This window comes from Physella acuta, unplaced genomic scaffold (genome assembly GCF_028476545.2).
Source record: "Physella acuta isolate Inbredline_101_S28 unplaced genomic scaffold, ASM2847654v3 ptg000917l, whole genome shotgun sequence".
NCBI classification, from domain to species: Eukaryota; Metazoa; Mollusca; class Gastropoda; family Physidae; genus Physella; species Physella acuta.
Window position 1 is genome coordinate 311,714 of NW_026732434.1, and position 22,866 is coordinate 334,579.

At 32.4% G+C, this 22,866-nt stretch overlaps 3 protein-coding genes across 3 annotated transcripts in view; 2 read left to right on the plus strand and 1 right to left on the minus strand.

Moving 5' to 3' along the window:
• Nucleotides 1–5,298, plus strand: part of LOC131953345 (cyclic nucleotide-binding domain-containing protein 2) — a 29,707-nt gene extending 24,409 nt beyond the window's left edge. Inside the window, exons 12-18 of the mRNA XM_059316496.1 lie at nucleotides 550–728; nucleotides 2,252–2,307; nucleotides 2,702–2,839; nucleotides 3,640–3,765; nucleotides 4,396–4,454; nucleotides 4,707–4,842; nucleotides 5,178–5,298. Of these exons, the coding sequence (XP_059172479.1) occupies nucleotides 550–728; nucleotides 2,252–2,307; nucleotides 2,702–2,839; nucleotides 3,640–3,765; nucleotides 4,396–4,454; nucleotides 4,707–4,842; nucleotides 5,178–5,273 (790 nt within the window). The 3' untranslated portion in view covers nucleotides 5,274–5,298. The remainder of the gene's footprint in view (nucleotides 1–549; nucleotides 729–2,251; nucleotides 2,308–2,701; nucleotides 2,840–3,639; nucleotides 3,766–4,395; nucleotides 4,455–4,706; nucleotides 4,843–5,177) is intronic.
• Nucleotides 5,299–7,124: 1,826 nt separating this feature from the next.
• LOC131953349 (metaxin-1) lies at nucleotides 7,125–12,565 on the minus strand. Its single transcript, XM_059316501.1, has 8 exons — nucleotides 12,453–12,565; nucleotides 10,887–10,956; nucleotides 10,302–10,378; nucleotides 10,105–10,197; nucleotides 9,608–9,787; nucleotides 8,324–8,400; nucleotides 8,035–8,192; nucleotides 7,125–7,691 (listed from the first exon to the last, which is right to left on the minus strand). Exons 1-8 carry the CDS (start codon nucleotides 12,534–12,536, stop codon nucleotides 7,402–7,404), a joined length of 1,029 nt encoding a protein of 342 aa, XP_059172484.1. The 5' UTR covers nucleotides 12,537–12,565; the 3' UTR covers nucleotides 7,125–7,401.
• A 2,797-nt stretch (nucleotides 12,566–15,362) lies between these two features.
• On the plus strand, nucleotides 15,363–22,830 carry LOC131953360 (uncharacterized protein C3orf38 homolog). Its single transcript, XM_059316516.1, has 4 exons — nucleotides 15,363–15,417; nucleotides 18,900–19,058; nucleotides 19,595–19,791; nucleotides 20,543–22,830. Exons 2-4 carry the CDS (start codon nucleotides 18,938–18,940, stop codon nucleotides 21,179–21,181), a joined length of 957 nt encoding a protein of 318 aa, XP_059172499.1. The 5' UTR covers nucleotides 15,363–15,417; nucleotides 18,900–18,937; the 3' UTR covers nucleotides 21,182–22,830.
• Nucleotides 22,831–22,866: the final 36 nt, after the last annotated feature.

Genomic DNA, 22,866 nt, shown 5'->3' on the forward strand with positions numbered 1-22,866 from the left:
TGGAAAAAAACTTTTCACTGTGTTCAATGTACAATATTCCATAAGGTTACATCGCTATAGTTCCTCCCCTTGTGATTGTAGAATTCGGTGCGGCCCGCCTTCGACACACCCCCTAGCGACACTCAATTAAATTGTATAAACTGATTATTTTGTTATAGAACGTAGGCCTAAAGGAACATGGTGATCCTAAAAGATAGCACCCCCTAGTGACGCCCTAACTAAAACAGACAATATTGTTATACAAGCGGAACATGGTGATCCTAAAAGATTGAACCACCCTAGCGACGCCCTAACTAATATTTAAAACAGACTATATTGTTATACAGGTGCAACATGGTGATCCTAAAAAGACAACACCCCCTAGCGACGCCCAAACTAAAACAGACTATGTTGTTACACAGGCGGAAAATGGTGATCCTAAAAGACAACACCCCCTAGCGACGCCCAAACTAAAACAGACTATATTGTTATCCAGGCGGAACATGGTGATCCTAAAAGACAGCACCCCCTAGCGACGCCCAAACTAAAACAGACTATATTGTTATCCAGGCGGAACATGGTGATCCTAAAAGACAGCACGGCCTCAGACTGGCTCTATGTGGTCAAGTCCGGCTCGTGTCAAGTTCTGAAACAACTGAAAGGCGTCACGGCCCGTGTTGGCAGGCCCAGAGAGCCTACATTTAGATCCATTTCGAGGCTCGACAGAACGGAAACGACTTCACACCAAGGTAAACATCCCATTTCACTTCCAAAGTTGGCATTCGATCGTTTATCGATCTGTAGATTGGTAGATTGATTAGGAAGAAGAAAATAAAAATAAAAGCCCGATCTATTTGTTTGAGTGCCAACCAACATATAAACATGCAAATGAAGCGATAATTTATTTATAATTAATGATTTATGTATAATGTTGGATTTCGTCGGAATGATTTGGGTTACAATGCCCTTAAAATATTTGGACAGGAGCTGGAGTTCGTGTTTAATTAACGATGCACGTGATATTGGATTGTGAGCTCAGTTAGCGGCAAATAAAGAGAACAAACCCTTGCTCTGGTTTGCATTACCAAAAAAAAAAAAAAAAAAAAAAAAACCAGTTCCGCTTCCTAATCGTAGTCCCACATGAAAATCATTGTCAACAACGTGTTTTCTTTTTTACTTTCTCGTATATACGAAGTATAGAGAAAGTATTGTAGTCGTGCAAAAAAAAAATCGAGATTTTTACAAATCTCGACGTTTTACACCTCACTGATACGGAAAAACATAATTTTGCAATCTTGTCCGTATGTCTGTGTGTGTGTGTGTCTGTGTGTCTGTGTGTCTGTGTGTCCGTGTGTAAACACGATAACTTGAGTACCGTTACAGCTAGGTTGATGAAATTTCATATATAAGTATTTTATTAAAATCGTAGATCCGTATCAACTTTTGAGCGATTTCCGATAACCGGAAGTGGTACTTTTCCTACTTTGAATTTTTCAAAAGCCTATAACTTGAGTACTATTTCAGATAGATAAATGAAATTTCACATGTAAGTAAAAGATCTAATTCTCTACCTTCTGTTAAATTTTGAGTAATTTCCGTTGACTGGAAGTAGTACTTACGCTACTTCCGATTTCTCAAAAAACTAATGTAAATTTTAAAAGTACTAATAATATTGCGCACTATTATGCGCTTTTTTATAAGGCGTTCACTTGGTGTGCAATTAATTGTCTACGTGATTTTATTCTATTTTTAAAACTTTAAGTATTTAAAATGGATTAAAAATCATGTCTATAGCCCGAGTTCCCATCCCCTGTTATTTTATATAAGAATATTCGAGAAAGTTTAGGGGAGATCACTCCCGGTTTATTTATAGCTTTCTTTTACAATCCAATGTTGTCGAATTCCGTGTATAACAATATAGAGCTCCAGAACTGGAACTGGCAAAAAGAAGTACAAGAAGTAATGATAATTACGCTCACCTAATGCTGTTTTAAAAGTTAATCAGTTAAAAGGATGACTTATGAGTATGGTTACCCAAAAGCTGGAATAATAAAAATGTATGAAAATTATTAAAACAACTCTGGAACTAAATCTTTCGGAAGACGTGTAGATTATTTTTTTTTAAATATCAAATTTAAACAATTTTAAAAATAAAAATACTTTTGCATCAGCTTTAAAAATCCACCAAAACACGAGAAAAAAAAATCACCAGACGACAGTTACAATATTTGACCAACAATGCAATTTTTTTTTTTTTTACAAATCTACGAAGCATCAAGAAATGACAACTCGTCTTCGAAAAAGCTAAGAACATCGAACAGCATTAAAGTAAGTAAAACATTTGTTACCTTTTCGTTGTAATTAGTTTTAAAATAATTAACTATTCACGTTTTAATGTTTGCTTTTGTATGCATTGAGCATGACAAATATCTGTAGCATACAGTGTTTCTTCCAGACTTTTTTAAACGCCGCTTTAGTGTCGGCGCCCGGGACGGCAGCCCCACCCGCCCTCCTCTAGCTATGCCACTGCCGACATAGAGAGAATTTATAGAGTTTTTTTGTGTTCGAGGTTAATCTAGGGGGTAGCTGTTATGACTAATGTTCATTCAAAGCTAGGGCTAACAGTAACATTAAGGGAAATGTTCCAAAAAGATTGCTTAGAGTCGTGTAACAAGAAAAAGCTATACAATGTCTCTTCTTACGGTGTTTTTGTCGTGCGCAGAAGCACAATCAGAGCTCCGCGCCGGGTGAAAATAGTCATTCAGACAGCAGGGTTCGTACTTGTGCGAGATCATTAAAATGTCAGCAGGGTTCAAGGTCATCGAACACACCTCGTGTCCCACAAGATGAAAACAAGACGGTGAGTTATCTGATGGCTAGTTAGACTAATTAAAAGCTTACGTCATCTTCAGCCAGATGTTCTTGATTACGTGCAGCGTTCAGAGTTTCTTCCAGGCATCTTTTCGGGGCGGGGGGGGGGGGGGTTCTTCTTCTTCCCCCCCCCCCCCCCCGAAGAAAGTCTACCGCCCCCCCCCCCCCCCTGAACGAAATGGTATTTATATAGAAAACATATACTTTTACCCGTGTCCGGACCCCCTCCCCCAAAAATATCAATTCCCTCTCCCCCCCCCCCCCCCGGAGAAAAAAGTCTGGAAGAAACACTGGCAGCGTTTCTTTCAGACATCTCTCTCGAGCACGCCTGTAATGCCCCCCCCCCCCCCCACTCCGCCGAAAAGATGCCTAGAAGAAAATCTGAAGGAAACGATAAGCATGCCTTTTAAGTTATATAGGTTACGGTTTCCAGGAAAATGCACAAATAAAAAATCATTATACTTATACCGTTTCGTTTCATTAGTTCATGTCTTGAAAAAAAAAAGTTGTATTATGCTATTTGTTTTAATATGGTAATTCTTTCTTTTAACATCTTTGAATTATCGATTTTCGAAAAACTCACGCAAACTATTTTGTGTGGAATTATCCGTCACAATTTTTTTCTCTGGATACCGTACATTAAATGTAGATTTATCATATGTTATTATTTTAAAATATTGAAACCAGAAGTAAACACCAAGAATTTTTTTTTTTACAGTTTAAAATATGAGTTTTTATTAACTTTGAAATTAACCTATTAAGATCTACTGTCTTGTTACTGTCATGTAGGGTAGGAGAACCACACAACCAGACCCGAGTAAAACCCACCAACCCACCACCAGCATTAGTCAGACTCGTCACTACAACCAACCGGTGTTTGTACAGATTGAACTCCTCAAACCCATGGACGTTTTTGTAAGACCAACATTTTTTAAATTTAAATTTAACAAAAATATGCTCAGTCAGAGTTTCTTCCAGGCATCTCACCCCCCCCGAACTACATGGAATTTATACAAGTGCCCCCCCCCCCCCCCCCCCATGTATTTGTGCTGAACTTTCAGCAATATTTTAAAAAAGAAAATGATGTACGACAATGGGCTTGAGACTGTTAGACGTCCTGGAGCCGACCCATCTATGTTGTGTACCTAACTTACGTTAGGGAAACAAAGGCGGCTGGGCATACTATTCCTCTGTATAAAGAGGTCGTTGAAACAGATGGACTCTATTTCTTTTGCCCCATGAGTCTTGGACATGAAAGGGAAAAGATGGTGAATGTACGCCAATAATTTAATAAACGTGTCACATTAGGTATTCTAATTTCAATTTCCACTAATAGTAATACCTGGGTAGATAAAAAATAAATAAAAAGGACTTTTTAAAGGGAGAAAACTATGGTTTCAATTATGTCACTTTAATGCAATCGGTATTAAATATGACAATGCTTAAATCGGATATTTATAAAATTGTTGTTTGTACAACAGAAGGATGAAATTTCCTAGCTTTACTTATAATAAAACCGTTACATAGTTTTCTCCATCTATACAGGGTCTTGACAGAGTAAACTTTAACAGCAACTTGGACACAGATTCCACCAGTGTTAGTTTATTAAGTGAATCATATCACTATCAAGACACAATAACAGACAAAATCTTTAAAAAAACAGCCAAAGTCCAGACTATTATGAATAAATTTTATTTAAGAACAATCACAGAAACATTTGACAAATTATTATTGAGGACAATTAGGTCTACTAGCCACAAATATCAGATCTTCATTATACGTAGGCCAGTTGTTTTATATCAGAGACAGGTGTTTTTTCTAGATTGAGACAGGTGATGTTTTTTGGTGTACCTCCAGGTTAGTTTGGGGGCTGAGTGCATTATGCTTTCCAAGGGGTTTTTCATGAAGCATGCCAATGACAAGGTCAAGAAAAGATTTTCTGAAATTGTACAGCCCTACCCCAATGAGGCCACCCTTCAGGAGAGTTTACAGGTAATTCTAATTACCAGGAACTCACAAAGTATTCAGTTACTGGACACACTGTTGGAGAAACTCCTTATTTACAACTTTATCAATGAAAAAAATATTTTTAAATTTCTGTTATGTAAATTAAATATTTACTATAGTTTAATTTTTGGCGAGTATTTAAATATGTTACAAGTTTTAAAAGGATCATCTTATGATGAAATATTTCTACATGTTAAATTCTTTAGTAAAAAAATAGAGACAGATAACAAGAAACCTTCAAATAGATTGGCTACAGTTAACTAAGATATGGAGCATGTGTGTGTCAAATTAACTTGTACATATTGAACCTTACTCCACAGCACAAAGTGAATTGGGAGCTTTATAAAAGATCCATTCTAGTGAACGCATCGCCAAAATTACGCCGCCTTCAAGGGAAATCACTTCCATCTTTTTAGCAACAATTTACAGTTTAGTTAACTGACAATAAGATTTATTGAGAGATTTTATTAGGCCTCATAAAATGTCTACAAGACACTACTGTATCATATCCAGGTTCATTATTCTATTAGATTCACCAGGGAAATGATTTTGATAGTGCCATGCCCAGGGTAATGATACTAACCAAGCACATTTGTGATACAACTGACCTGTTTTATTTCATATGTACACTTTTTCTCACATGAAATAGCACTCTAATGCAGTAGAGGTGGTAGGTGTATGTGTTAAAAATTATTTTAAATTGCAAAACATTATTAACTTGTGAATAAACCATACAAAAATTATTGTCCTGCTTTATGTAACTTGTTTTTGGATGTTCAAATAAAAAAAAAACCCAAATAAATAAAAGCATTTAGAACATAAATATACATAGTGTTGCTTTCAACTAGGAAAAGAGAAAGCAATTTATTTCGTGCGTAAAATTTGTTCCTTTCAACTGTTTTAAAATTAACTTGGCAGCAAAATTTTGTTAAAATGGTTCACTTAAAACAACTGTAAATGAACAACTAGAAAATGTGAATGCACATTGTTATATTATTAACACAACCTTCTGGAAATGATGCAATCAAAATAAAGAGAAAGAAAACAAAACAGAAATGGAAGATCTAATCATATAAATACAAACACAATTTTGTGCATCATTTCAAAAATAAAATTGCAGACATATTACATAAAGATGAGTTTTTAAATATTAAAATAATTTTATTATAACTTTGGAGGACTTTCAACAAAGATAAATGTTCAAAATAACAGTGGGACAGTGGTACAATAATTGTATTACTTCTGTCAGGTACTGTTTAAGTCAGATAAAAATAACTTTAAAACCCCCCTCAGAAACAAACTTTGTTTTGTGGTTTTCTGAAAGACACAGTACAGTTAAAATATTTAACCAAAATTCAATACCACTGCTCTGTTGTATAGCTTTACCACTTTTCTACACAAGTGTGGTGTTAAAAAATTGGCTTCCATCTGACAGCTATTAAATACTTCACATAGGAAGACAGTAATTTAAGAACAATTTTGATGAGGAATTAAACAAGATGATCATCCTGAGTGAAGAAATGCTTTAAAAATTCATGTACATGGAGAAAAGTAGTTACGTTACTATTTACTAATTATTATTAGGAACAGTATTTGATCATAACAAATTTATGAATCCACTTTATAAAAATTTCATCTCAAACTACAAATGAAAAATCTGATCCATAACAACAAACATGTAGAAGGTAGATGTCTGAGTCATGTCATGCTATTTCACCGTGGAATTTATATAAAATTTTTCTCCTTTCAAACTGTTAAACATTAAGGAACATCAGTAACAAATATTGTGTCAATCTACTAAACTGTAATTTTGTTAAATGCATTAAAAAATTGTCAATCTAGTTCTGTCCTAAATAACTGATAGTCTAGTTAATGGTGTAAGAATGACTGTCAGTCTATTTCGTTGTATCTAAGTATTTAAAACTCTTAGTTTGTAGCTAGGAAGAATCAATCTTTAGAAGAAAAAAAACAACATTTGTTCAATACATCTGATCAAGATTTTAAACTACAAGTAGCTCTAGTTCAAGCATTAAAGCAACATGGACTATAGTACCACTTAACCTCCCTGGCCTTGTCTTAGGCTAATTTGGCAAGCTCTAGCAACATCAATAGTTTGTTTAAAGATAAAACTATACAGTGCAGAATTATTATGTACATGTGGAAATATATAAATGCTCCATATACAAAACTATAAATACAGTAGAGATATAAAGCTACCCACTGTCAATTAGTAGTTTAATCACATTACACAATGCAAAAAAAAAATATTTAACCTATATTTTAAGATCGATGCAATTATTTCAACAATTATCGACTAAAATTAATTCTTAAGAATTTGCTTTATTTATTAAAAAAAAATAAGGCAGTTTTACACTGATCTGTGTTGAGTTATCTCAGGAAATGAAGGGAGAAGTTTTCATATTTGATTATAATTGGTTGATTTTTTTGTAAAACACATTTCTTCAAACTGTTAGTCAAGGGGAATGAAATAAATAAATTTTTAAAATTTAAAATAAAATCAGCTGTCAAATGTCCAAATAGAATTTAAGATACTTCCTCTGGCTCCTCCAACAAAACATTCTGTGAGACATATCGTGGGCTGTGACTTACTGTTGTGGGAATGGGCATCTCTTTCCTCCCTACTGGACCAGAGTCCTTGTCAGTGATCTGGACTTGGATCAAGCCAGTGGCCACAGCATAACCAAACATGGAAATGAGAGCAAATATACCAGCTAGGATCATGTTCCTGCGCCTATTGGGGAACTCTGACAGATCTGATCTACTGCCCCGAGCCTTGCGTTTCTCTTCTTCTTGTTTCTTTTTTTCTTCCAATTCTAAAAAATCGACAAAAAAAAACATTTTTTTTTTGCCTGTTACAATATGTTAAAAAGAAATAACCTATTTTAAATTATTTTTTTGTTTGTATAAGTTGTAGAAAAAAAAGAATATGTCTTGATTACAATTTCACACCTGCGTTTTTAAAAAACATTTTACTAGCTTCAATCTAAATAGATTAAGTTTCTCCAACTGAAATATTTTTTCATGTTTTTACTACTTTAATCTACAAAAACTTTTTTTTTACATTATTATTGTGTATTTTTTTTCATGGTTTAATCTATATACAGTATCTTCTTTTAGGATACCTATCATGCAGAGACTGGTGACCACCAGGCTTACCCTGAATATCAGAGGGAAAGTAGAGTGTGAGAATGTTGTTGCACAACTGTGAGATATTTGTGCACTGCTGGAGATGATTCTGTAAAGGGTTGCTAGGCAGAGGGGCTTTCAACAGCGGTATGAGGTAGCCAAAGACTAGTGCATCTAACGAGGATGGCCTGTTGAAGCCAGAAACCATTTTCAAAACAAATTTTAAACAATAACACAAATGTTATTTTTAAAAACAAAACAATGACATTAAAAAAATATTAAGACAATGGTCTTTTTAAAATAAAAATAAGAAACTTACTGGTTTCCAAACATATAATTTTTATCACCAAGTTTGTAAGACAACAGATTCAAACATTCTTTTGCCTCTTTGTAAACCTGTAGTGAGAAATGGAAATATACTTATTGCTCATTTACTTGTAAACTTTGCTAACAATATTTCAGAAGAAAATCATACAAATGAGCCCATTAAAATATTGAAGATGGTAAGATTGAGAGGTAGAGTGCACAATTACATAATCAAAATGTTTTGAGTTCAGTCTATCAGCTAGAATCTGTGACATCCCCTAGCCCACTCAGCAATTAAGGGTAAAGGGTACTTGAGTAGAGACAAGGCAAAGTAAAGGTTGAACAAAGAGCTGACCGCTAACCTTTAATTTGCCCATGTTAGAGAAACTGTGTTAACTCTATCTCATGTCCCACTATCTGGTCAGAAAGTGTGTTTTACTTTTTTTCCCCCATAAAATATGCAAGTAGAATTCAGATTTTTTATTTCATTCCTTATACCTTCAAAATATTCAAACTTAGAAATCATGATAAGAACTCTAAAAGTTTACTATCAGCAATCCTAACTTAATTATAACAATGAACATGAAAAGTAAGTAAATAAACGGGGAGTGATCTCCCCTAAACTTTCTCGAATATTTTTATATAAAATAACAGGGGATGGGAACTCTGGCTATAGACATGATTTTTAATACATTTTAAGTACTTAAAGTTTTAAAAATAGAATAAAATCTTGTAGACAAAAGAATTGCACACCAAGTGAACTCTAAATAAAAAAGTGCATAATAGTGCGCAATATTATTAGTACTTTAAAAATTTACATTAGTTTTTTTGAAATCGGAAGTAGCGTAAATTACTACTTCCGGTCAACGGAAATTACTCAAAATTTAACAGAAGGTAGAGAATTAGATCTTTTACCTACATGTGAAATTTCGTTTATCTATCTGAAATAGTACTCAAGTTATAGGCTTTTGAAAATTTCAAAGTAGGAAAAGTACCACTTCCGGTTATCGGAAATCGCTCAAAAGTTGATACGGATCTACGATTTTGATAAAATACTTATATATGAAATTTCATCAACCTAGCTGTAATGGTACTCAAGTTATCGTGTTTACACACACACACACAGACATATGGACAAGATTGCAAAATTATGTTTTTCCGTATCAGTGAGATGTAAAACGTCGAGATTTGTAAAAATCTCGATTTTTTTTTCCGCACGATTACAAGACTTTCTCTATACTTCGTATATACGAGAAGATAAAAAGAGTCCTGTTTTTAGTAAACCTTCCAGACTTACCTTCGATTCAGTTTCTGCATCAGTAATGTGGTCACCTCCCTTTGTCAGCTGTACTCTAACCTCAGCTTTCTTCTGCCTTCTTGCAGGCAGAAATAAACTCAAAGGAAATGGTATAGCCTTTGTATACCAGGGTCTAGTGATATCAATGTAAGTCTTGTCATCCATCCACCACAAATGCAACTGACAGAATTTAAAAATGTGAACTAAGTGTTTACAAATAAATATATTCACCAGAAATAATTTTCTTACTCAAAGTAAAAGGTAAAAAAGATAATTATATAATATAAATAATCTAAGAATAAGTAAATGTGTGAAATTTTTAAAAATGAATGCAATGTTGTGAATAAATTCAGTGACAGGTAATTAAAAACTAAACAAAATAGTATAAAATAAAATATGAGCATAAATAAGCTAAAACAGATCAAAATAAAGATAAATAATGATAACATTATACACTGTTGGACATAACTAAGCTATACATTACAGTCTCATATTACCAATGCAGGAAGTAACTTCTCCTCAAGCATAGCTGAAAATGCCACAACATCAGCACTGTCTTTTGTTGTCAGTTGAAAATCACTTCCCCAGTTCTGTAGATAATAAATGGATCACATTCTTTCTCTGACATGTTAAAATGATATTTACAGCTTTTTAAAATATGGGCACAATGACTTAGGATACAATAAAGACTTACTTGTTTTCGTAAATAAGCAAATATGTCTGAGACTCTACTGTATGTAGCATTTTTGTGACGTAAGATAGGAAAATTTCCTGTTAAAAAAAAATTTGTTTAAATATTTTATGTTCATCTTCATGTAAAATGTTTTTTCAATTGCCAAGTTGAACTGTTTTTTTGTGAGATTTTTTTGCTTGAGCAAATTAGAGATTTATATTTTATACATTACTTCTAATTTTATTGTCGGAATAAGGTAATCAATTTGCTGAGTTTAGAATTAGAACAATTTATTTTAATCTATAAGTCTAAATAATTAAAGTTTACAGTAATTGTACATTAATTTGTTTGGTTCAACTTAATATGGAGGAGCCATACCCTTAGCTAAAACAACTAGATCTAGCTAACTCAAAGCAAAATTATGTAATACAATTCTAAATACACAAATCTTCAAAGAATGAATATAATTATACTAATAGTCTTGTACCTTGTTTTAAAATTAAACAGAATCCACTATTATAAGCACAAAGAGATTTTTGATTATGTATAAAGTACAAAATATAAAAGTACCATAAAAGTAAAGAAGTTACATCTAACTTAAAATACCTGTTGGTGAACGCCAAGGATTTCCTGTCTTTACAATTTCAATGGGGACACCAGAGAATTTGCAGTAAGCCTGAAAGATAAAAGAAATTGTAGGTCAATTATGATTACTTCTTTGTTGATTATATTTTTTTTTAAACTTTGTTGTTGGTGCAAGAAGAGTTTGGGTAAATGCAAAGATGTGAAACAGCGAGGCGGTGAAATGTGAGATGGGAGAGTGAACAGCAAATCACGTGACAATTTTTTAGCGCATTTACCCCCACTCAATTGATATCTGCAAAAATTTTACAGCACTTGAATTCCAACATGTTGATCATTTACATGAACTTAGATGCAGGTTTACATTTTTGAACACTTTAGTTAAGTTTGTTTTGTTATAATGTAGTCACACAGCTGCAAAAGTATTTAAAGTCTAATGAATTTGATGTTCCAATTTTACTGCATCAGAAAGTTGTCTATGATTGAACAACTTATTTTTTATTGTGTTGATGATTGAACAACTTCTTTCTATTGTGACCACTTTGAAAACCACCTAGTTTGAAACAACCTGAAATTAATACTGCATTTAAAATGTGTTCGTTTTTCATTTTGTAAAAATGTAGTCTATTTTAATTTTCTATACAAATGTTACTTTAATGTAATTTAATAACAGTCTGAAATTTTCTGCTATAATTCAGGAAAGCCTATATGATAACATATTTAATGATATTTTTACAAAAAAGTAGGCCTGTTGTTAAGTATTGTCATTCTATAAAATAAATGTAGACTACATACAAGAGCCAGTATTAGTAGTTGATAATAAAGTTAATTATATTTTATGATCGAATTTGTTGAATCATTAGTGTCGTTGGAAAATAAGAGTGTTCCCGTCCTGATCACGTTTATAGTTGTAGTGTTAGTAATAGAAGTAGTCATCATATATCACGCATACATTCCCCCCATCACAATTGTAATGTCAACTGGTTTTATTGTTAGAAATTAGAGTTAGGCATATGGTAGAACTAGGGTTGGTTTAGGCCATGTCTATATCTAAAAAAAAGGATGAAAATAATGAAACAAAAATTAGTAATTCAGCAGGTATCATATCCACTGGATATGATACCTGCAGAATTACTAATTAGTCTGGATATTATCCAGGTATGTCTCGCATTTTATGAAATTTTATCAACTGGCTAAGCCTAAGGTAAGTTATTTAAGTTATTAAGTTATGGCTTAGTTAGTACTTGTGTAACATAACAACTATGAACTAGATCTATATGACCAGGCCTAACCCAGCCTAGACAACGGAATCTGAAAAGCAAAAAGATGTAAAAAGTTTAAAACAAAAAGTTTAAGTGAAAAGATAAAAGTTATTAAATGTAAAGAAAGTTAAGTAAGTATTAAAGTAAAGAAAGTCAAATGTGACAAAGTGCGAGACGTCTGACTCCCTGAGTCTGTCTTTCTTTGAGGTCGACATGCGACTTTTATATTAGTGAAGATAGTATCAAGGTGTAGATCTAAGTGGAAGCCGTTAGATCTAATTAGATTTTTTCATAGGCTAAACATTTAAAATTAAAATCTTGCGCATACCAGAACTGCAAGACAATTTGGATCAATAGAAGGCAATCCCCAGTCTCCTCTCCAAACTTCTAGTTTCATTTTTTCCATCGCCATTTTAACCTTGACCTTTGGGTTATCGCTAAGGTCCAGTTTAACCACAAAAATACCGAAATAATAAATTTGTAAATACTGTACTGAACTAATACTAGATTTTAAGTTTACACAAAAAAATCCGCTAAAATATTAAATTGATTTTATTTAGGTATAAGTAATTAACGTTTTATTATCACGCTTGCCCGTCTACACTAGATTAGTATAGCCACTAGTTAAGTTCTAGATCTATTATTAGGCCTAATTAAAATTATGGTCTCTAAATTTAAAAATAGATAGCAACGCTTATAGATCTTGATCTATTACATTCTTTTATCTATGGCATTTGCCTATAACATTGCTTTTATTTATAATATTAACATTCATAATGTTAAATAAGGGGTCGTCTATAAATATCGTCCCTCTTTTTTGACAACCCCCTCCATGTCACACATGATGGCACACTTTACTTTAGCAAGACCCCTCCACCAATTACAATTTTTTTTAAAACAATTTTTAAATTATGAACTTAATTGGGTTAACATGACGTATGATTTTCAAAATACATTTTACCTCTAGAAGATCTAGATCTATACATATACATTTGCCGGCGGCACAGGATTGGGGATTTTAAAAAAATATTTTAAAATGCGTAAGAGTAGCGACATTTTTCTAACGATCGAGTTTGATTTCTAGATATATATATATATATATATATATATATATATATATATATATATATATATATATATATATATATATATATATCAGAGGCGTATCCAGGTTTTCGTTGTAGGGGGAGCGAAAAGAGCCAAAAAAGGCGCCGAATTTTTAACACGTACTCTGTACGTGTATTACATATATATATATGTATGTATATATATATATATATATATATATATATATATATATATATATATATATATATATATATATATATATATATATATATATATATATATATATATATAATTACTCGCTGTATGTCATTACTGCGCTATGATGTAAAATAAATTGAAAGTAGCACTCAGAAGAAATAAGAAAAAACACACAATGTAGGCCGACAAAACAAAAGTGGTATCAATCTAAACAAAACGAAAAACCAAATATACACACACTACAACCAAAAACAATGAACCTAACACAATCTGTTTTGTAATTCTTGTACAAAAAATTTCTTACATAATAATTCCTGGGAAAATATTTGAGACAAGTGAAATAGGGGAAATAATCACTCTCTTAATATAAATAAGTATATATCTACACATCTAATTATAAATGTCAAAACAAATAAATAATTATTTTAGAATATAATGAAATTGTTTAACATTATTCGAGTTTACAAAACGTTTTTGTCTATAATCATAATCTAATATATCTTCATCATAAATGCTAAAGGATTACACCATAATGAAAGTCCTTAAAATCAGAGTTGGTATAAAACCACGCTTTTTGATATAATAGACAACATTCGGAATAACAGCCTACAGTTAACTAAATATCGGTCTCTTAGTTCAAATATTATATTTTTAATTAACTACTGCTTCATTGTGTTCTTTAAAGATCAGTTTTTAACATAGTGATAGGTATGGGTTAGATCACTGTATTGATCACACACCTCTTTACTGGAAATTGCAAAAAAAAATATTCACAGAGTTTTACGTTTAAAAAGCTAATTTCCTGGCGACATGGTACTTTGGTACATCATTGAGCGTTTTTCTACATGTACTTAACAGATCAGTTCGGGGTGCGTTGGGGGGGGGGGGGAAGGGTGTTCAACTTCATTCACCACTGTCCGTTCACTTTAGGTCAATTATCCAATCCAGCGTATCCAATCCAGGTGTGACATTAATGTTGCTCTACACAATTGTGGTGGTGAGGTGTGTGTGTGTTGGGGGGTGGGGGGGGGGGGGGAAGATAACCAACTCAGAGTGAAAATAGCGTCAGTTTTTAGATGACTGTTCTAAACATACATATATATTACACAAATATATATTACACAAATATATATTACAGAAATAGATTTAAATAAGTAGCAGTGGTATTATGACAATATTTTTTTTTACAGAGGGGTCCATGGGGGAGTGGGGATGTAACTGTTTCATATAATTTGTAATCGTAATCATTATCGCCCAAACTGTAAGAATACTACTACTTCATCGTGATGACGTGTTGAACTTGTCAAAATTTTTCCCCACCGCTACGCAGTTCGCCCATAAGTAAATTTAAATAGATGTGCCACATCAGTTGTATTTGTTTCTGTATTGTAATCTTTTAAAAAATTAATCACACGATTCAAACTGTATATATAAAGTAATTATGTGTGAAGTTTTATGTATAACATTTTCTAATTCAATTATTCGTAAGCAAATACATTATACAGTTGCCTTAAACTTAACACCCCTCTTGCCAAGTGGTACTACTCGTAGAGGTTTTTTAAAAATTGGAATGCATCGTAATGGTTATTTTTAGAATGGCAAACTGATGCAGCTGTTAATACGTGTTGTAAACGTAGACACTACTAGACTATTGCAATAATGCTTAATTGCTGCATGAAAAGAAATCTTGTGATTTACATAGATGTGCCGACCAAAAATATTTTTTTTAACAAATATTGTTTAAAAAGTTTCCAAAAAGGCGCCACTTTGCTGAAAATGGCCAGAGGGGGAGCGGCCGCTCCCCCTGCTCCCCCCCTGCGTACGCTACTGATATATATTAATAAATTATAATAGGCCTATACAATATAACCATAAGGCTACATAGTAATTTTAGTTTTTTATAGGGTTGAAATATTGTAAACGTCAATACTTGGTAACTAGATCTATGTTCCTCTTCAGTCGTGAAAACAGTTTTACATACATTTCCTAAAAGTTTGGGAATTACCGTTTATAAACAGAGCCTGAAAGTAGGGAAACATTAATAATTTAATTAATTTTGTCGTGTTAAGACATTAAGTGCAGTTATTTTGTACTGTATGTGTTGTTAATGTTGTTGGTAAAACTCCATTTTAGCGTATTATACTCGCCGCTTCACGTTCGCCTCCGGTTTAGCGTATTTTATTATAATATAATAATAATATAAAAACACAACGGTTGTGACAACCGAAACGCACAAAAACTCAAAAACATTAAGAAAACTCAAACACACCTGACCTAACAACAACACTAAGGACTAAGATGACTAAGACTAAGCTTAACTCTGCTTAACACTAGGCTAGGTCCTAGCCCCTAGGATTAGTCACCACGGTAATCTATCGTTTTGGGTACGTAAAATTACGTAAATTAGGATGATTAGTAATAGTGTATGATTAGGTCTTAGGATGACTCCTAATTTAAAAAATTAGCCTACCAGTTTTTTTTACTAGTAGTACTAGTTACCAGTTAGTAATAGTAATTAGTTAGATCTAGATCTCCTAGATCTACTTTTTTTTTATGAATGTGTTTTAATTACAAAATGTATAAACATTAGGTTATATCACGATATAGCTTCATATATTATTCCGGAATTGTACAGCAGTCAAAAACAGTAAAACCATGGTGTTGTCTGTCTAGCAGTTCCAGAAACCACCGGAAATACTGTAAACCATCATTTATTTGGCGCCATGTTATTTTTAATACATAATGTTTACAAATTTGCATAGATTTATTTTAGTTGCATTTTAAATACTGTTTTGCTAATTATTTTGTATTTCTGATTATTTTAAGTGTAGGTGCTAATTATTGCTCCTACTAAACATTGTTCTAGTTCTTCTTACTACTTTTAACTTTAGGAAATCTAATTGTCTTATTTTACTAGATCTAGATCTAGTTGTCGCAAATCTTCTGCAATTTTTTTCTTCTGTGTTTTCTAATTGTTGCTAATTTTCTGTCTATTAAACTTTAAATTAAGTTAAGCCATTAATTTAAAATGCACTTGACTTAATTTTTATTTCAACAATCAAATAAACTATGGTTTACAATAATTGTTAACAAAGCTCAACAAACATTACCTGATAATTTCCGACGCTATATCGTGAGATTACCAAACATTATATAGATCTATAAGCATTACATTTCCAATTAAATAGTGTGCGATCGTCAGCGGTAGAAAAATCCCTATATCATATCATCAAGGGTTCACCATGAGTTCACATTCATTGACTTTCATACATCATAGCTTGGGCAATTGCTATTTGAAATTGTGGTGGCCTAAGTTATGGGGTCATTGTGAGTTCATATAAGTTTATTTATAGTACCATGCGTAACAATACAAACTTAAAAGCCTTGCAATTATGAGTTGCGTACTCATGAAAATCTTAACTGACACAAACATATTTTCAAGAGTAAAAAAAAGCTAAATCTAGATCTAAATAGTGCACATTCAATATTCCAAATTTGGAATTTTCTCACATTTTGACAAAAGTAAATTGTTATTATAAAAAACTAAAACAAAAATTCCTAAAGAAATAGGCCTATTGTTTTCCTAATGGTTTTGTGTGTTTTGGTTGTGTTTGTAATAAAATACGCTTAACTGGAGGTGAACATGAATCATGGAATAAAATACGCTAATCTGGAGTTTTACCAATGTTATACTATATAAGTGTCCGATAATGACAAACCAATCGAATCTTTTTAAATGAGTATTAGATTAGGCCTACTGGTATTTAACTAAATTGAATTGTTAATTGATTGATTGAATTGAGGTCAAGAAACATAAACTAATCACTAATTACTATTAATTAGTAATTAGAAACAAGTGAACTCTACTTCACTTGCCCCATAGACCGTCAGGTTTGAAAGGGAAACTTTACTTTTTTTTTAGTAATTAGGACTATACTTAACTATACTAGACTTTACTAAAGTTATAAAGTAAAAGTATCGGGCAGGTCTAACTATTATTATAATTGGTAATCTATTGTTTTAGGTTCATAAAATCAGCCGAGGCTAGTAATGTGATAATAACTGATGTGGGGCTGTCAAAATAATGAGAATATCGATCATCAAATTCCTGTAGAGCCAATCAATACTTGTCTTACGAAAGTGAAACTTATAAATTAGGCTTGCTAAATAGAAACATAGCCTTAAACTCAAACAACTATTTTAAAGTTCTCTGGATTTGCAACTACTATTAAATGGATTCTAAAAATATTAAATTTTTAAATTATTTTCAGGCTTAGGCTTTTATTTTTATTATTTTTACAGTCACTTTGATTGAAAAATTTAAAAAGCAAATTTTTTATCCATGTCAACAATTTTTATGGAAGGATTCTCTTCAGCTCGGTAATGTCCAATAAGGGGATTTTTAAATTAATTTTTTCACGTATCCTAAACATTAAATAACCCTAAGTTGAATCTAGATCTACCTAGTAATAAAGTATAGTCCTAGTTAAAATTCTATAGTCATTAGTAAATTAGTAGAGGGATCTATGTCCTAGCCCTCCTAACCTCACCCTAACTTCTGACCATAACACTCAACCTAAAATAACAATTCCTTATTTAACAACCCAACATGCAGATATTGAGCTATTTTCTGAAGAGTCCATTACTGTTGGTAATACCAATACTCTCTTGTTTCTTTTGCCGAGCCTTTTACTTTACAATTTAGGTGCTGATAAGTTTTGGAAAAACTTTTGTTAATTTTTGCATTGATAAAATGACCAAGATTAGGTTGTCCATGAATGTTGTCACATGCAAAAGAGGGGCGAGGGAAACTTTGGGGGGGGGGGGGGGGGGAGGAATGAGAGTAGGAGAATTTCAGTAACACATATTTTTAAAGAAGAATATGATGTACATATTAGTTTGGTTTGCTAAAAATGATAAGAGTGGTGAGGATGTAAGTGAATATTTGCAATGTCTTTTTGCCGGCAAAATTAGCTACATTTAAATACTACATAGTTTTCTGTAACTGCTACCTGCTTCTGTTTGACTTTCCTTTTTCTCAGCTGTTGATTTTTATCCCTCCCATCACTAATCATCACAAAAATCCAAACTTCGTATGGTGAGGCTTTAAAGTTTCATTCTGGGACAATATTTAACCTTATTTCATAGGAGGAGATTTGACTGTTGTTAATTATCATTTTTAAGAAGTGAAATGCAAAAAAAAAAACAGCATATTTCTTATTCTTAACCCAACAATTTCACTCCTCACTTAGGCTAATTCTAGTTCTAGGCTGATGTTATAGAAAAATACCTGAGAATTTAAATAAAGAAAAATCAAAACAAGCACCACAATTTATTAAGGTTTTTCATGACAAGTAGAATGAAATTATATTTAATTTGTTAACTTAAATTTGTATTTGATTAAACACTGGGATTTGTACATAAGGTCTATTCCCCCACCCCTAGTTAAAAATTTCTGTATCTGATCTATTGGCCTTACTGCTATTATAAGAAGCCTATTTACTTTCAGCACATCAACAGATATATATGTAGTTCTATATTGAGAAAATGTTAACGGAAAAGGAAAAAATGCATTGCATGTCAATCCTGGAATTGGTTAGTGATGAAGACATCATGTCCTTGGCTCAGACTTCAACTAATCGTAGCGTTGATGTAACTGACCGCAGTGGTAAGTTTACCCAACTTTATATTGTACTTGTAAAAATGCTGCACGACATATCAAAGCAATGTTTTTGATAGCGTTGCTACTAACCATTGCCAGATATTGATACATGCAAGATAAATAAGTTGGTAGTCTTACTAGCATTTTTATAAGAATCATTTATAATTAAATGTAAATTGTCTATATTACCTTATTGAGAAGTTATTGTAATTAAATTTCTTTGTGTAGCTAGAACTATATCACAAAACAAGAACAAGGGTCATCTTTTAGGTTTAAAGCTAAGGATAAATTGGACACTATATATCACAATTGGAGGCACGTTACATATTGTCAAATTGTATTACTAGTATCACTGTTTTGAACTTAACAGGTGGGCACATTTATAGACTTGATGCTTATGCAGTTCTATAAGTATTATATGGCAAGTCTATATCCTTATCTTCACTTTTAAGGCAGATTGAAGCTGTTGTGTTACAGTAGTTTGTGTCTGCTTGAAAATAAAAAGTACTGTGTAAATTAACTGAACCAAAAATTTGTTTCAGAGGCTGAGAAAGCTATTTTAGCATATACTGAAACACTGCAGGAGTTTTTCAAACGCAGAAAAATAAGCAAGGAAATTCTATTAAAATATCTGTATCAGAATGGATACCCTATCACTCGAAATGCTGAAAAGGACAAAATAGCTTCTGACATTATAGGATATTGGCAAACAGATATAAAGCCACATCAACCGCCGAAGGTAATATTTTCTATGAATACTATTTCACTTTGTGCATGTCATGCATAAAAAAAAAATAATTGTTATTTATTTTAAACACCCAAACATTTAAAATAAATATAATTATGATGTACGAGCCGGCCCGCGGCATAACATACGCCGCTATTTAGTTGTTGTTTTTTCTACTTTTCAGTAATTCAACATTTGTGAATTCGACAGTACCAACGCTGCCACTGAAAATATTTCTTTAAAACACTATAAGTAGCTCGTTAAGGACCATAACCCCCCCCCCCCACTCTTCCTCCCCCCCCCCCCCCCACTTTTAAAATCGTTGGCTCTGCTTGTAAACATTTAGAGTGAACACAGCTCACTAAAACCATATAGGGGTGGGGAGGTAGGGAGCGCGTTTACAGCTTGTTTTCTAGGCGCATTTGCAGCTTGTTTTCTAGCGGCTCCCAGAAGAGAATTATATATATAGATTAATTTCATTTAAATAGTCACACAGTAGAGTACACAACTGATCACCAGAAAAGTCCAAGGTTCATTGATAGACTCATTTCTGTTGATACATTTGAATTAATATAGTTCTGAAGGGAGTCAAAGACAGTAAAACAGCTGGTTGACCATGTATTCCCTACAAATACCCTTCTCCAAGAAACTGATTACTACTTCATATGCCCTACAGAGCAATAGGTTTTAAAGGTTGCTTTACTACAATTTCCAATTTATTGTTTTATTTGGATAACACTTTGTTGCTATGTTTTCTTTCTAGATTCAACAAGAGCAAAAACCTGTTTACAATTATAGTCCAACAAGCATAACAATCAATCTGAACATGAATTATTCAACCAGCCCCGAGTCTAGCTCCGCCAGCCTAAGATCTGATGAGCAGTCAAGTGCGCAAGCGTTTGTTTCATGGTTTTACGACATGCTCAACTCGTGCAACCCTTTTCTTAATAAACCACCACAAGATTTTGGGCCACACCACTTTTGGAGTAACGCCCAGCTGTTTCTCATCATGAACACAGCTTCCTCCAAAGTTGAAGACCAGATAGAGGGTAATGTTCAAGTTAGCCAGCGCTTGCTTCAGTTTCCACAACAGCAGTCTCTAATATTTTCCCCTAACCTGAGTGCCGAAGGAGTGCAAGTTAAGACAGATCCCCACGGCTTGAAGCTTATTCTAGTCTGTGGGACTTTACACCTAACCAACAACTGCATTGGTGTCTTTCAGCAAAGTTTTGGATTAGTTCGAGACCCTGTGGTACCAGACCATTGGAAAATTAAAATAATGTGCCTGAAAATGGAGGAACAGCAAGCTCTAACAATACCAACGTTGAATGAGTGTGAAGGTGTTGCTGCGATAGAAGGACACACAGTCAGAGTTTTACAGCAGTCATTGGCTGATACGTAAATTCTATTGCTTTATCAGAGGTTTCTAAACTTTGTTATCATGCCTCCATTTAGCTAAACTTTTGGCACCTTTCCCATACTTTATTTTATACTATAGTACAAAAAATGTTCATGGACAGAATTTATACATACAGTTAAAATGATATTGTTTTAATATGACGGATTTGCTTTTTTTTTTCTATTAATATAAAGATATTCAAATTAACTGTTTTTGTCCTTCCTAAATGGGTAAACATTTAATTTTCATTATCTCATCCAGAAACTTGACTCTTGGATATTATGTTACAGGTACTGAGATACTCAAAACATGTGTTTAGCTTAACTAAAGATTTGATTTACAATGACATATTTTAAGTTCCATTGATCAAAAATTGAACATTAAAACAATGAAATTTTTATTTCAGTAAATTTGACCTATCAACATTCTTTTTTTTTTTCAAACAATGTAAAATTAAGTAAAATTAAATTAGCTAACTACTGAAATGTTCAGTTAACATTTTGTGTTTGACTTTATATGACTGACAGTTAAAGTTAAAACTCATCTAGCTCTAACTTATTTTATTTTAATAATGCCATTTCTCAAATATTTCAATTATTGATTTATCACCCATATACAAGTTTGATGTTTCATAATGAAGAAGACACACTGTCACAAACCTATTATGTAGTTGGTTAGGGTTGTTCTTTTTAGTTTTGTAGACCATGTGATACGTACTTAACTACTTATTGAAACTATTGCACCAAATCTTGCATAATACATGCAGTATTTCTACTTCAATAAGTTATAATTTTTCCTGCAGAATTCCAAATGTGTATTGTAGCTAACAATACTAACATGTATATATCACTGAAATGTTTAAATTTCTTTTGTTTATTTATTTTTTAAGAAAAGTTGCCACCTTCTTCTTTGTTTAATGCTCCACACAGCACTAGTCAGCACCTCCCTGTTTGGACTGCATTCAATTATTATGCATTTTTAAAAAAAATATTAGCCTCACCCTATATTGATTTTTTAAAATAATTTTCTTACATAAATATATTAGTGTTTTTTTTTTTAGTTTCAGTAGATTGTGGTTAAACACAATTATAAGCCTCCAGCATTTCTGTGTAAATAATTTATCCTTAAACTATTAAATAGTTTTTACAAACAGTATGTAATCTGCTTATGTAGGTGCATAGTGACTCACTTGACTTTGACTTAGCCCTCTTTGCTCTTTGTGGTATATAGAGCTTCCACCATACCCTTATTTGCATATTGAGTGCAGTACATTTTCACTACTGATGTGTGAATAATATGTATAATGTTTTAAGTTATTTGTTCTTTAAATTTGAACTAAAAAAACCAAGAAGCAAGCTATGATGTTTTAATGCTTCTTTTACACATTTTAAGAGGGAAATTGGTTTTCATGCAGTAAGATAGTTTACATCATTTGAAATTTATCTGACAAAGCTTCTATTGAATAAACATGTGTTTTTTTTTCAAGGTATCTGACTACAGTATGTAAATTGTGTTGTTTTATTAATATAAAAAAATTCATCTTATGGTAAGAAAAATTGTATTCATTGTTCTGTTTAATAATTTTCTGTTTAAGAAAAAAGAATTGTTAAACTCCTTTCATCTACAAATACAGAACCATGTTTTCTTAAGAAATAATATCAAAAGAATTAAAAAAATATATTTATTGT